The sequence below is a fragment of the Cuculus canorus genome, chromosome 29 (genome assembly GCF_017976375.1).
Source record: "Cuculus canorus isolate bCucCan1 chromosome 29, bCucCan1.pri, whole genome shotgun sequence".
Lineage (NCBI taxonomy): Eukaryota > Metazoa > Chordata > Aves > Cuculiformes > Cuculidae > Cuculus > Cuculus canorus.
The window spans coordinates 3,293,128-3,306,028 of NC_071429.1; the positions used below are offsets into that span (position 1 = coordinate 3,293,128).

The 12,901-nt window shown below is 63.1% G+C and overlaps 1 protein-coding gene across 2 annotated transcripts; it reads right to left on the reverse strand.

The window, feature by feature from the left end:
• Positions 1-35: 35 nt before the first annotated feature.
• STAT6 (signal transducer and activator of transcription 6) lies at positions 36-12,340 on the reverse strand. 2 transcript variants are annotated; one of them, XM_054051277.1, is made up of 22 exons: positions 12,190-12,340; positions 8,872-9,002; positions 7,968-8,106; positions 6,206-6,289; positions 5,996-6,119; positions 4,771-4,832; positions 4,489-4,637; positions 4,193-4,324; positions 3,895-4,083; positions 3,732-3,819; positions 3,521-3,643; positions 3,292-3,384; positions 2,924-3,130; positions 2,753-2,847; positions 2,507-2,643; positions 2,242-2,388; positions 1,985-2,054; positions 1,583-1,708; positions 1,362-1,466; positions 1,193-1,273; positions 830-949; positions 36-745 (listed from the first exon to the last, which is right to left on the reverse strand). In XM_054051277.1, the coding sequence occupies exons 2-22, from the start codon at positions 8,985-8,987 to the stop codon at positions 580-582; spliced, it is 2,553 nt and encodes an 850-aa protein (XP_053907252.1). In that variant the 5' UTR covers positions 8,988-9,002; positions 12,190-12,340; the 3' UTR covers positions 36-579. The 2 variants fall into 2 exon arrangements, with proteins under 2 accessions (XP_053907252.1, XP_053907251.1); XM_054051276.1 differs by having other exon boundaries at positions 37-745; positions 827-949.
• Between the last annotated feature and the right edge of the window lie 561 nt (positions 12,341-12,901).

Sequence of the window (12,901 nt, forward strand, 5' to 3'; positions counted from 1 at the left end):
TGCCGTGGCCCTGCTCCAGGCTGGGGGGGGAGCAGATCACAGACCCCAAAGCAAGTGCCAGATGTAGGGGGGTGAGGGGTCTGTTCCCCCCTCCTAGACCAATGTGGGGGTCCCAGCATCCCCTAGCCTGGGCAGGGGGGCGGAGGCCCCATTGCGCAGCGGCTGCCACGTCCATCCGCCCCTGCATGTTTCCCGCTGCCGCCTCCCGCCCGCGCAGCTGAGTCATCCCAAGCCCGTGGGGCTGAGCCCAGCGTGGGCTGGGGGCACCGTGCTGGGCTGGGGGGCACCCCCGGTGCCAGCACCTCCTCAGCCCCCCCCATCCTGTAGACCCCACTGGGTGGGGGGGGGGGGCGGCAGCGCCCCTGTGCTCCAAAGTGCAGCGTATATGCAACGATGGGGCAGCACTCAAAGTGCTTCCCCCTTCCCCCCTGTAAAATAACCCCCTCCCCTGACAGGGTTTTCACCCCAGCACAAGTCTTATGGAGTTCAGGAACCCAGACAAGGCTGGGGGGGGGGGTGTCACAGTTCGACGTCCCCCCAGCAGCCCTGTCACGAGTGCCCTGGCCGGATGCTGTCATCCTATCGAGACTCCCCCAGCCCCCAGCAAGAGGTGCTGGAGCTGGGGTACACGCTGCGCTGCAGGGGGGGCGTGAAGGGGGGACCCAGCACGGGGCCCTCCAGGGGCAGCTCCTGCAGGAGCTGGTCCAAATCCGAGCCGGGCGACAGATCCATGCTGGGTGGCATCCTGGGGACAGAGGCGGTGGGGTGACACAGGGCAGCCCCCCCTTCCCCCTCAGCACCCTCTGCTGACCCCCCCCGTGCTTACCACCTTTGGGAGCTCTGCAGTGGCACATCCACCATCGGTGTGAATGCGGCCAGCTCGGGCATCTCCTCATCCTGGGGCTCCGGCGAGGGCCCCCCTGTCAGGTACTGGCTCGGCATGAAGGGCCTGGGGGGGGCAAAGAGTGGGGGGGCTGCTGTGGGTACCTCGCCACAAGGCAGAGGGGGAAAATGCTTGGGTTGGGGAGGCTGGGCTGGGGCTCTGTAGGGACCACCAGTAACGCAGAGCACTGGGAGCACTGGGCAGCTGGGAATGGTCCCTCCAGGTCCACTTGTGCTGGGGCTATAAGGCAGCTGGGAGAAGGGGGGGCAGAGCAGGGTGCCCCCGCTCCGGTCATGCGCTGGGTCTTACCCGGGGTTCTGGAAGGCAAGGTCTTGGCAGCGGGGCAGCGTGGGGTCCATGACCAGGGGTGGCGAGAGCATCGGGGATGCGCTGCAGGGAGAAGCAGGAGCTCAGAGTGGGGAGAAATACTGCCTGAGCCCCCGTCCCCGTCCCCTCCCAGCCCTAGAACTGCTCCTACCTGGGGAAGGAGGTCCTGAGGCTGTCAGAAACCATCCTGTTGATGCCGCTCTCAGCTGTGGGGTAACCCGTGGGGACGGGCTGGGGGCAGAAGGGAGCGGGGGGGCTGCACGCAGAGACATGCAAAGGCTGCCATCAGAGGGTGTTCTGCCCCGTCCCACCCCAGCACACCCCTGGTCGAGCAGGGCTGCCTGCACCCAGGGCACGGAGCCGGACACTCACCAGATGGGGCTGAGCACCGAGTGCAGGCTCTCTGGGTGCAACTCAGGCTGCAGCATGGGCACGTTGAACACCTGAGTGGAGGGGACCTCGGGGGGGGCCCCTCCAGCGCTCGGGGGCTGCTGGTCCCTGCAAAAGCATCGTCCCCATCAGCCAAGCCGGACTCACTCAGCTCAGATCTGACACGTGCACAGAGCAGGCGGCGCACTGACTCCACCACCGCAGCTCGGGATACCCATGGGAGATTCCTCGCTCACAGGCAGGTCCCTCTTTCGCCTGGTCAGGAATCCCCCCACCCAGCAGTGCTGCACGGGCAGCCCCGTGAGGACTCTACAAGCCCTGTCCCCACAGAGCGCAGCGCCCGCGCACACCCCAGCACAGCCACGGCTTCGCACGCACGCCCACCTTTCGCTTTCCACTGTCATCTTAATAGCAGTGGAGACATAGCCTCGGCCATCCTTGCCAGTCTGCTCCTCTGCTCAGAGAAAAGAAGCATCCATCAAGCCAGCGTGGGGCCAGGCTGTGCCATCACTGCCCGCCCCGACAAAGCCCTGAGGCCAGCAGAGATCCCAAACCCTTCTTCCCTCCCACCTCCCTCAGCCTCTCCGGGGAGGCAGATGGGAAACTTGGGACACCCCCCCTGCTCCCTCCCAGCCGCTCACTGTTGTAGTGACTCCCAAACGCCTGGTCCTTAGGGATGTTGGGGTAGAGGTTGCGGAGCTGCACCAGGTCTCGGATGCGGTCACCAAGAGATCGGATCGACAGGTCCTTGGCAGAGAAGGGCTGGATGTTCTCCACCTGGCTGGAGCCTGAGTGGAGACATGGCATGGGGCTCCATCTCTCAGTCTCCATAACACCCACCACCCCCAGGCCGTGATGGCACCTCCCCTTCGCAGCACCAAAAGCAGCCCCCGTCCCCCCTCTCACCATCCTTGCCCCGGATGACATAAGCAATAGTGACACCCCCGATCTCCGAGTCACTGAAGCGGAGCAGGAAGGTCCCATCAGGCTCCGTGCTCAGGAGTTTGCAGACATACTGCTTGCTGATGAAGCCAATGATGAGTCTGGAGGGACACACAGATGGAAGAGTGGGCCAGTGCTGGGGTGGGACCAGGACTCCCCAGGTCTGGCCCGGAGCAGCTGTGAAAACCCGCTTGGCTCCTGGGCACGCACCTGTCCGACCAGTAACTTTTGAGGCATCTCTTGGTGAGGTCGAGGACTCCATCAAACCACTGCCAGAAGGTGAATCCCCGACCAGGCAGGATCTCCTGGGGCAGGGAGAAGGTGTGAGGCTCCCCAGGACCACACAGACCCCCATCTACTCTGCTCAGCCCTCCCAGTAACCTTGTTGAATTGGGCCCAGGAGACGCTGCGGCTCTGGAAGTCCTCGAGGCTAGCGCTGTGGTCATTAAAGATCTTCTGGGCCAGGAAGAAGTAGTGCTCCTTGAGAAGCCCCTTGGTGGTCTGCACCTCCGCCATGAACTTCAGGTTCAGTGTATCGCACATCTTCTCCCAGGGCACACGCTCGGCCACCACGAAGGGCACCCGGTCCTGCGGGAGGGCCAGGTGGCATCAGGACAACCGCTCACTCACTGCCCTGTCCCAGCTCGCTGCCTCCTGCCCGCGCGCTGGCATTCCTGCTCCAGCCTGCCGGCCGTTCCCATCCCAGCCCCGGTGACATGGAAGCTCCTTCCCTCGGCCAGGGCACTCACAATCTCGGAGAAGGCATTATCCCACAGCACCGTTGCTTTGGCGTTGTTGTCCTGGTTCCCATGGACGATGACCACGATGGGCAGGGACAGGACCTGGGGGCACAGAGTGGCCCGTACTCAGCCCCGAGGCCACCCCGAGTGAAGCAGGGGGGCAGTGCCAGGACCACCCCAGGGCGAACCACAGGGAAAGGCTCAGCCCTGCCCCATCCCATGGGAGAGGGGCTGGTACCTGGAGGTGGACGGAGAGGTTGCTGGGGCTCAGGGCCACAGTAGTGCTGAACAGGACGGCACACTTCTCCTCTGTCACCGACTCGGACCCCTTCCGCTCACAGCGCTTGATCTTCTTCAGCAGCTGGAGAGAAGGGAGTTGAGTGACATCCCTGGGCAAGCGCCAGCCTTGGGTCCCCAGCTCTGCTCAGCCCCTCGCTGGTGGCACTCACCACGTTCTTGAAGTTGGCACAGCAAGTCCCACTGGTAGGGTTGGTCTCCAGGGCCACCACATTGTGCATGATCTCCCCCGTGCTCTCACTGGGCAGAGGGGAGGGTCAGGGGCTGCTGGGGTGGCAGACCCCTTACTGCCGTGCTGCCTGACCAGCAGCTCACCTCAGGGTGTTGCTGTAGGCGCTGAGCGCCAGCTCCCGTGCCTGCTTCTCCGTCACCATGTCGGCCCGCACCACGTAGGGCTTGGCTGATGCCTTCAGCAGCTGGGGGCCCAGCAGGAACCGGACACTTGCCTGGAACTTGGTCTGGGTCTTCAGCACCTGTGGGGGCTGCTTTTCTACCAGGAAGGAGCTGGGGGACAAAGGGAGATGATGGTGCCTGGCACAACACCCCACCAGCTCTGCCCCAGCCCCTGCAGAGCCACCTCGCTCGTCTGCCACCACGAGCCCCGGGCTGGTACCTCTTGACCAGGCTGGATAAGATCTCGGTGAACCGCTCCAGCAGTCGGGGCAGCAGCTCGGGCCCGAGCTCCGTGCTCACCACCATCACCTGCTGGTGCAGCTGGAAGTAAACCTCGACCAGGCTCTCACACCTTCCAAGAGAACCACAGGGAAAGAAAGGGGTGCCCTCAGCCACGGTAGAGCCGCACCACGGTTCTCCTGGAGATCTTCGGGCCAGCAGGCTCCCTGCTCCCAGGAAAGCAGAGGGAGCAGGAGGCTCATCCTGGAACCCCATCCCTGCCCCGTGCCACCTCACCTCTTCTGCAGCGGAGCCAGGTTCTCCTCAAAGAGGGCCCCGTTCCCTGCCAGCTGCTGCTGCCTCTTCCAGATCTGGATCCTCTTCAGTACCTGCTGCTTGGCCACCTCCAGCTCTTTCACGGCATCCAGGATCAGGGTGGGCAGCTCCTGTGGGGCAGCACCGTCCCCCGGGCACAGACTCCAGCCCCACGCCACTCCCCACCAGCCCTACGCTGGTTTGCAGCCCCCCTGGCAGGCAGGGCTACTGGTTTCCCCCCCTGGAGTCTCAGACCCCACTTACGCTCTCCAGGGCCTTTCCTTCTGCCTTCAGCTGCGGGTCCAGCACGTTTGGCTGCAGAGCGGCTGCAGAGGAAGGACAGGGGTGGCCCCGTTAGGATCATAGAATGATAGAAGCACCAGGTTGGAAAAGACCTTTTGGATCATCCAGTCCAACCATTCCCATCTGCCACTAAACCGCGTCCCTGAGCACCTCGTCCACCCGTCTTTTAAATACCTCCAGGATGGGGACTCCCCCCTCTCCCTGGGCAGCCTCTGCCAGGGCCCCATGACCCTTTCTGTGAAAAATTTCTTCCTGATGTCCAGTCTGACCCTCCCCTGGCAGAGCTTTAGGCCATTCCCCCTTGTCCTGTCCCCGTCACTGGGGAGAAGAGCCCAGCACCCTCCTCTCTGCAATCTCCTTTCAGGCAGTTGTGGAGAGCAATAAGGTCTCCCCTCAGCCTCCTCTTCTCCAGCCTCAACACCCCCAGGGCCCTCAGCTGCTCCTCGTTAAGATTTGTTCTCCAGACCCTTCCCCAGCTTCGTTGCTCTTCTCTGGACACTCTCCAGAGCCTCAACATCCTTCTTGGGGCGAGGGGCCCAGAATTGAACACAGGATTTGAGGTGCGGCCTCCCCAGTGCCGAGTCCAGGGGCAGAATCCCCTCCCTGACTCTGCTGGCCACGCCGGGTCTGATCCAAGCCAAGATGCCATTGGCCTTCTTGGCCCCCTGGGCCACTGCTGGCTCGTGGTCAGTCAATCCCCACCCCCAGGTCCTTCTCCTCCGTGCAGCTCTCCAGCCACTCTTCCCCCAGTCTGTAGCACTGCATAGGGTTGTTGTGCCCCAAGTGCAGGACCCGGCATTTGGCCTTGTTGAACCTCATGCCGTTGGTCTCAGCCCAGCAGTCCAACCTGTTCAGATCCCTTTGGAGCCTCCCTACCCTCCAGCAGATCAACACTTCCTCCCAGCTTAGTGTTGTCTGTGAATTTGCTCAGGGTGCGCTCAATGCTTTCATCCAGGTCATTGATAAAGACATTGAACAGGGCTGGACCCAGCACAGAGCCCTGGGGGACACCACTTGGGACCGACCTCCAGCTGGAGTTAACTCCATTGACCACAACTCTTCGGGCCTGGCCATCCAACCAGTTTTCCACCCTGCAGATCCCAGCACCCCAGAGGGGCACGCTGCCTTCATGCACCCCACAGCAGCTCCACACCGTGTGGGGTCCCATCCTGCCCCGGCCCCTCACCTGTGGGTCCATCCCGCTCCCACAGTGCCTGGATATTGCGGATGCGGTGCTGCAGCCGCTGCAGCCCCACGCTGAACTTGAGCTCCTCCTGCTGCCGGTGGAAGCTGAGAGGCAGGTGTCGGTCCTGGGGCAGAGCAGAGCGGCGTGAGCGGGGTCCAGTGCCAGCCCCGGACCATGGGATGCCCCACGAGGGGGGCAAGGACCACGCACCCTCTTGAGCACGGCTGCTTTCTCGCCTTCCAGGATGGTCTTCAGGACGGCTGCCAGTCGCAATGGGTCCTGCCGGTAGGTGTTCTACAAGGGAGCCAGGGTGTCAGTGGGTGGGATAGGGCGCCCCAGCCCCCTCCCAACCCATTCCAGCCCCTCCAGCCTCCCTCCCATCCCATTCTTGCATTTCCCCTTGCTGCTGTTCCGACAGAGCTCACTTCCAGCTTTCAAACCACCTTAAACTTTGTATAAAAAACATATGGATCAAGTGAAAACTAAAAAAAATCCAAACCAAAGCAAATTCTCTATTTCCATAAGCATCTCCTCAAGCCCCTGACACCTGGTGAGGGTTCTCCCAGCCACCCTGACCCGGGCGGATCAATGCTTTCCACCGAAAATGGGGAATTTCCCTGTTGGCTCTGGCTCCCTGCGCCAGCTCCTCCGGCCTTTGTGCATTTCCCAAATTAGCTACTTCCCAAAACAGCAGCAGAACACAAAGCTGAACCGCGCCGGCTGCTCGGTGGGCTCCCGTGCTGGTTTAGCAGCAGCTCTACGACCAAACCCATGCGGTGATGCAGCTCTGGGCTGGCACAGGGGCTCTGCCAGGGCAAATTGTGGCTGCTCCGGGTACAAGAGGCGCAGGTTTGGTCTCCCATCAACTGGTTTTTCCCACCCTGCTCCCCGCGGCTGCTTTTCTGGCCCTGCCTTTAACCATCTCATTGGAAAGCACCCAACTCCCTTCACTTGTGTGTGGCATCACCAGCTCCACAGGGAGCAGCTGCTGGAGAAAGGAGGGTTGGCTGTGACGGGATGAGGCACGGTAAAGGAGGGAGCAGGGGAGGATGCCTCTTCCTAAACATCGTAAATGAAAGAACAGAGATGAAACATCTGCGTGTTTGCCCACAAAAACCTCAAAAAGCCAGGAACAGCCTTGCTTTGGAAGGTCACCCTCTTACGCAGAAGCTTTGACTAAAGCTGACCCCTTCCCAAATGTTATATATTAAAATTGTCTGTTACCAGAAAAAAAAAGCACGTTTTTCAACCAGAACGAGGCCCTGGGAGCGAGCATCACTCAGCCCTTACGCTAAAGCTTCGCAGGCAGGAGAGAGAGTGCAGGGGTTATATCTGCAATCACAGAGGGTGGAAGAGAGACAGCACAGTTCAGACAGAGCACAGAGAAACAGCCCAGAGAGAAACCCAGCAGCACAGGCACAGATGCAGGAGGAAACGCAGTAACATGGTGCGGAGGAAGGAGAAATCAAATGCTCAAGCAGAAAATGGGGAACATCTAGTGAAGTGGCTGTGGCAGTTGGGGGCAAGTGGATCCATGGACTCCCCTTGGGGCTCGGGTCCAGCACGGGGCTGGGATGTGGCCTCAGGGGTTTTCTGAGGGCTGCAGAACCGCGTCAGCAAGGGGAACGTCAGAAAGCTGGTGGCAACGCAGAGCAGGGAGCCAAGGGGAACTGCGATTGCGGCCACGGCAGCCTGAGCACTGCAGCAAGCTGGGGGTCACCCCTAAGGGGCAAATGAACCCCTTCCATCTCCCTGAAGTGCTCCAAAACCCCCAGTCGTTGAGCCTGCATAAGCTGCCCGTGGACGGCACTGGTCTTGAAATGGGTGTTAAAGGGGGACCAGCTTGGAGCATCGGCCCTTCGAGTGGTACTTGAATCGGCAAATCCAAAGCATAAAATAATCAAATCCTCCCTGGAAGCCAGCTGTAATTCCAGCCCTGACGGTCCGGTCCCCAAACTCGACCCCCACGCACCTCGATGTCGTTGACTTGTTGGAGGACGTGGCACGGCTGCCCATCACCGCCGGCTGCACTGCGGAGCTTCTCCAGCATCGCTGAGAGCATCCCGCTGGCCATGTCGGTGCAGAAGGCGTCCGAGCCATTGATGAACTCCCTGGAGAGGGGAAAGGGCTGAGTGGATGGGCACAAATCCTCCACCTTCCCCAGTGCTACCCCATGCCCTCTCCAGGGAAGAAGGGACACCTGCCTTCTCCATGTGTTACCCAGTGCTGGCTGGATTTCCAGAGCAAATATGCTGCACGACCAAGGGTGAACCACGCCGAGCGGGATAAGGTGTCTCCCTGGAGAGGATGTGTCTTCCCAAAACCTTTCCCACGTGGAGCCCCCGCTGCTGTGCATCTGCCCACTCACCTCCACCACGACTCATCCCTGCAGCGTGCCTCCCTCTGTGCTGCGTGTCATGGGCCCCTCGCCCACTGCTGCAATGCAGCCCTGTGTGCTGCTCCTCTCACACCCACTACAGCTCCACGAGACAGGAGGACGAGCTGGGGGGCTTTCCTGCCCACCTGCATCCCAATCATTGCACCATGCAAAGGGAAGCTCCTTAGAAAGCCTGGGTGAGCCGTCCTAGGCACAAACAGGAACTGTGCCCGCGATCACTGCCACTGCAAAGACCGAGTCAAGCAGTCCAGACTCTGCGGGCACTAACAGACCCTGACCCGCTTCACAGAGGCAGCTGCACCCTCTGCCCATGCTTCCAGGAGCTCCATCCACACCTAGTTCTGCGCTCGCAGGGCTTCCCTAGGCTACACTGCAAGCATCCCTGCCCCAGACCTGCCTGCAGCCCCTGGATGGGCCCCTGGGAGTAACGCTGTGCTCCTGCCTCCAGTCCTGTCTCCTTTTGCACTGGGGGACTCACCAGGGCTGGTTCTCCAACCACTCAGCCAGGAGACAGCGCAAGCTGCGGGGAAACTCTGTGAAGAGGCTGCTGAACTCCTCTGGTGGCATCTGAGAGATGATGCTCCAGAGGGACATCTTGGGAATAGTCACCTACGGAGAAACAGGAGGAGACGTGAGCAGGGAGACGGCTGCAGTGCCCCAGAGCCCCCAGCTCTCTGCCCAGCTCCAGTTCCTTTCACCGTCTGAACCTGCTGTTCAGGAGGAGGAGCAGGAAGCCCAATCTCGGATCAGCCTCTTGGGCAATCCTGGGCAGGCAGGCAGCCCACTTGTGCCTCAGTTTCCCACATCTCCGGGAAATCCCTGCGCCTCCTGCCATGGGTGGTGCACAAGGATAAGTGGAGGGGCAGGCAGCGCTGCCAGTCTTGGCACAGGAAAGATGGGAGAGCTGCTGGGAGGAGAAAGAGTGGGAAACCCCAAGGCTCAGTGTGACTGCTCTGCTGGGGGGGGGTGTCTCAGGAGGGTTGCTTGGCTGCTACCCAAAACCTCCCCAGCTGCCCCTGAGGAAGGTGCCTTCCTCACATGCCCCAACTGCCCCCCTGGAACAGCGGCTCCAGAGCTCACGGAAAACAAGAGGACTGGAATGAGGCTCATGATGGGAAACTCCACAGGGAAAGCCTGGGCTGGGGGGGTCACGGCAGGTTCCCACCACCTCCCAAGCCGGGCTCTGCAGCTCTGACAGAGCCCCCCTCGCTGGCCCCTCTGCAGTGCCATCTGCTCCAACCCATTCTGCCCACACCAAGCCTCTTCCCGGCAGCTCATTCTCTCCCTCCCCACCACGTTTGCCCTCCAGCCCTCACTAGGACCCTTCTCCAGGGGTTCTTTTGGTGAGGAGATCACTGTGCCACCCAGCCTGGATGCCCCTTGTTGCCCATTTCCCAGCCCGGCTGCGGCAGAGGCTGTATCCTGCACTGGGGCACAAGGCATGAGGAGCTTAGATGTGGGGCCAGGGCAGCGTGGGGCCAGGGCAGCACATCTGCCCAGGCTTGGCTCCCCATCCCCAAAGCAAACAGCTGAGTGGGACGTCGCATCACGCGTGCCCGCAGGCAGCGCGTTCCCTGCAGGCCTTGACTGCGCTGCAAGAGCTGAGGAGCTGGAGGGGTGGAGGTGGAGAAACCATGAGAGGGGAAGGAAGCCAGCGTCACTGGGGCAACATCGCAGCGAGAGCAAAACAACTGCGGCGTGGCTTGTGCCCGGCCAGCCGCCAACTCGGCTCCGGACGCCCTATTGGAAACGGGGGCACGCCCAGGGCTGGCAGCAGCCGCATGGCCTTTGGGTGCTCTGCTTCCCGCAGGAGTGGGCGATGCAGCGGGACCAGCCCTGCCAGAGCCCCAGCTCCTGCCCCAGGGAGGAACCACAGCGGACGTGGGCTCGACATCAGGGCACACCGAGCCATTGGCAATGCGGTAGTGATCGCCTCCGCTCGCCAGCCAGAGCAAGATGCCGATGATTTAGTGCAGCACCCCAGTTCACTCTAGAGGGATCAATGCACTGTGGGAAATGCACCCAGTGACATCCGGGCGTGCTGTCCCGCTCTGCCCACAGCCTTGCTGGGATTGAAGCTGCTGGCATGCAGGGAATCAAGGCAGGAAGGAAAAGCAGCCTTTCCTTTGTGATCAGGATGTAACCCCCACCCTGCCCTCTCCATCTGAACCTGTATTTCTGCTCAGCCACCGACTGGCGAGCGGCACCCTGGAACTTGGGCATGCCCGAATTTGCTAGGGAATTTCTCCTCCCTGGTCCCAGCTCCCTGCCAGCCCAGGAGACAAAGGCTCAGAGGGGAGAACAGCCTTGTCCCCTCCTGGCATCTGTCTCAGCAGATCCTTCCGCCCAGCTCATTTCCTTTCCATCCCAAACAATTTCCGTGTTTTCCTCCTCTGCTCCTTCTTGCAGGACAGCCTTCCCCTGCCAAGATCCAGCTCGCACAACACCACCCCAGATGGGGCCACGCTGCACGGAGGTTCCCTCGAGAGAAGCCTGCGTGACCAGATCCGGCTTCTTGCACTATCGCAGGATGAGGCCGCACGGGGTTTGCTCTGCCTGCACCCCTGCAGCACCAGGGAGGCAGAAGCTGGGCAGCAGGAAGGACAGCAGAGATCCTGGGCTGGCGATGGACTCTCATCCCAGGGTAGCCTGGCAAGCTGCAGCTTCCAGCCCAGCAGCTTAGCGGTGCCAGAGGAGATTCAGCTCCCAGTGCAACGCATCCATGCCCACCACAGATGCATCTACTGCTGATGCCCCCGGAGTGTCCCACTGTCCCAGCAAACGCGGGGCTCGCACCCCAGAGAGGCTCCCCCGGAGCTGTAACATGAGGGACACAACAGAGACACAAACCCATTTAGGGAAGCCAGAGTTGAAGCCTTGAGCAGCGCAGCCTTGAGCTGGGGCTGGGAGCTGCCAAGGGGGAAACCCCACGGCTGCGCGGTGCCTCCGGCTCGGTGGGGCAGGATACGGCCTCAGGGACGCGGAACAGCTCGGGGTGCACCCCGTGTCCCCCGCTTGCTCTTCTTCTCACCCTAATTCAGTGCAACCACTCTCGCTTCCTCTTCCAGCCAAGGGGCCCTTTGGGGTACTGGGGTTCCCGGGATGGGGTTTCCGAGCTGGGGTTCCCAGGATGGGGGTTCCCAGACAAGGGAAGGGTCTGGCAGCTCCTGGGACCCCCAGCTGCCTGCACCCCATATCCTCCTGGCCCTCCGTTCTGATTTCTCCGGTGTTTCTCAGGGACAGGTGCTCAGAGGGTTCCCAGCACTGATGCTCCAGACCCTCAAGCTCTGCTCGAGCCTTGTCCCATGGGGTCACAGCCCTGGAGACCTCGCTGCCCCTCGATGTGTCCCGGTTTCCCGGGAGTTTCCCTTCGAGGCCACGATGAGGGGCGAGGGGCCGAGGAAGCCGCCCGGTCCCGCGGGACGGAGAGGGCTCCGGTCGCAGCCCCCACCGGGCTCTTTTGCTTCTCCGCGGGGCACCGGGAGCCGCGTCCCGTCGGTGCCGCGCCCGTCGGACTTTGGGCTCCGCCGGGGCCGCCCCCGGGAGCCCCACCGGGGCCCTTCCCCGCCCCATCCCGGGCAGACCCCGCCCCGCGCCCCTCCTGAACCCGCTCCCGGGGGCTGCGGGACCCCTGCCCCGACCGGTGCACGGAGGGACCCGTGGGCGGCCCCGTGCCGAGAGCTCGGGAGCGGCTGAGCACCAGGAACGCCCCCACCCCGGGACCGCCGCACCCGCCCGTGCCGGCAACGGAGCCTCCGGGAGCGCCCGGTCCCCGCTCCGATCCCCGCCCCGGTACCTGCGGGCGCCGCCGCCGCTGCTGCGGGGCCGCGGGGCGCTCAGTCCATGGCGGCGGGAGCGGCGGGGCCGGTGGCGCGGCTGCCCCGCTCCGGCGGAAGCTCCGAGCATCAGGAAGGGGGAGGAGACCGCGGGCGGCGGGAGGGGCGCGGGCACCGGGCCGGGCTCGGAGCCGCCGCGGGACACGCACGCACCCGAACCGATCCGACCCGCGGTCCTGCACCGACCCGCGGTCCCGCACCCACTCGACCCGCAGCGACCGGGGCCAACCCGCAGTCCCGCACTCCCCTGAACCGCAACCGGCCCGCGGTTCCGCACCCACCCGAACCGCATCAGGCCCGCGCCCTTCCGTGCTCTCACACTCACCAGAACCGCACCGACCCGCCGCCATCCGCACCACCCGCAGTCCCGCACCGATCCGCACCAGCACCTATCGACCCGCAAAGCCCCGCGCTCTCCCGCGGCCCCGCACCGCCACGCACCCACCAGTGCCCCCCTACCTGCCGCAGAAGCCCCCATCGCCTGCCCCACGTCACCCCCGATCCATCCGCTGCCCTCACCCACGCGTGGCCGCTCCCCCCCCGTGACCCCTATTCCCTGCCCCATATCAGCCCCCATCCACCCACTGCCCCCCCATATCTGACCCGCCCCCCCCCCCCCATGGCTCCGCGCTCAACCCACATCGGGGTCGCCCCTTCCCGTCCCGTGGCTGC

Excerpts from the sequence above, each read along its gene's own strand:
- STAT6 (XM_054051276.1), bottom strand. The coding sequence starts at position 8,987 with ATGTCCCTCTGGAGCATCATCTCTCAGATGCCACCAGAGGAGTTCAGC. Across the intron at positions 3,385-3,520 it reads ACCTCTCCGTCCACCTCCAG|GTCCTGTCCCTGCCCATCGT; the intron begins GTACCAGCCCCT and ends CTGTGCCCCCAG. Across the intron at positions 1,709-1,984 it reads ATGACAGTGGAAAGCGAAAG|GGACCAGCAGCCCCCGAGCG; the intron begins GTGGGCGTGCGT and ends ATGCTTTTGCAG.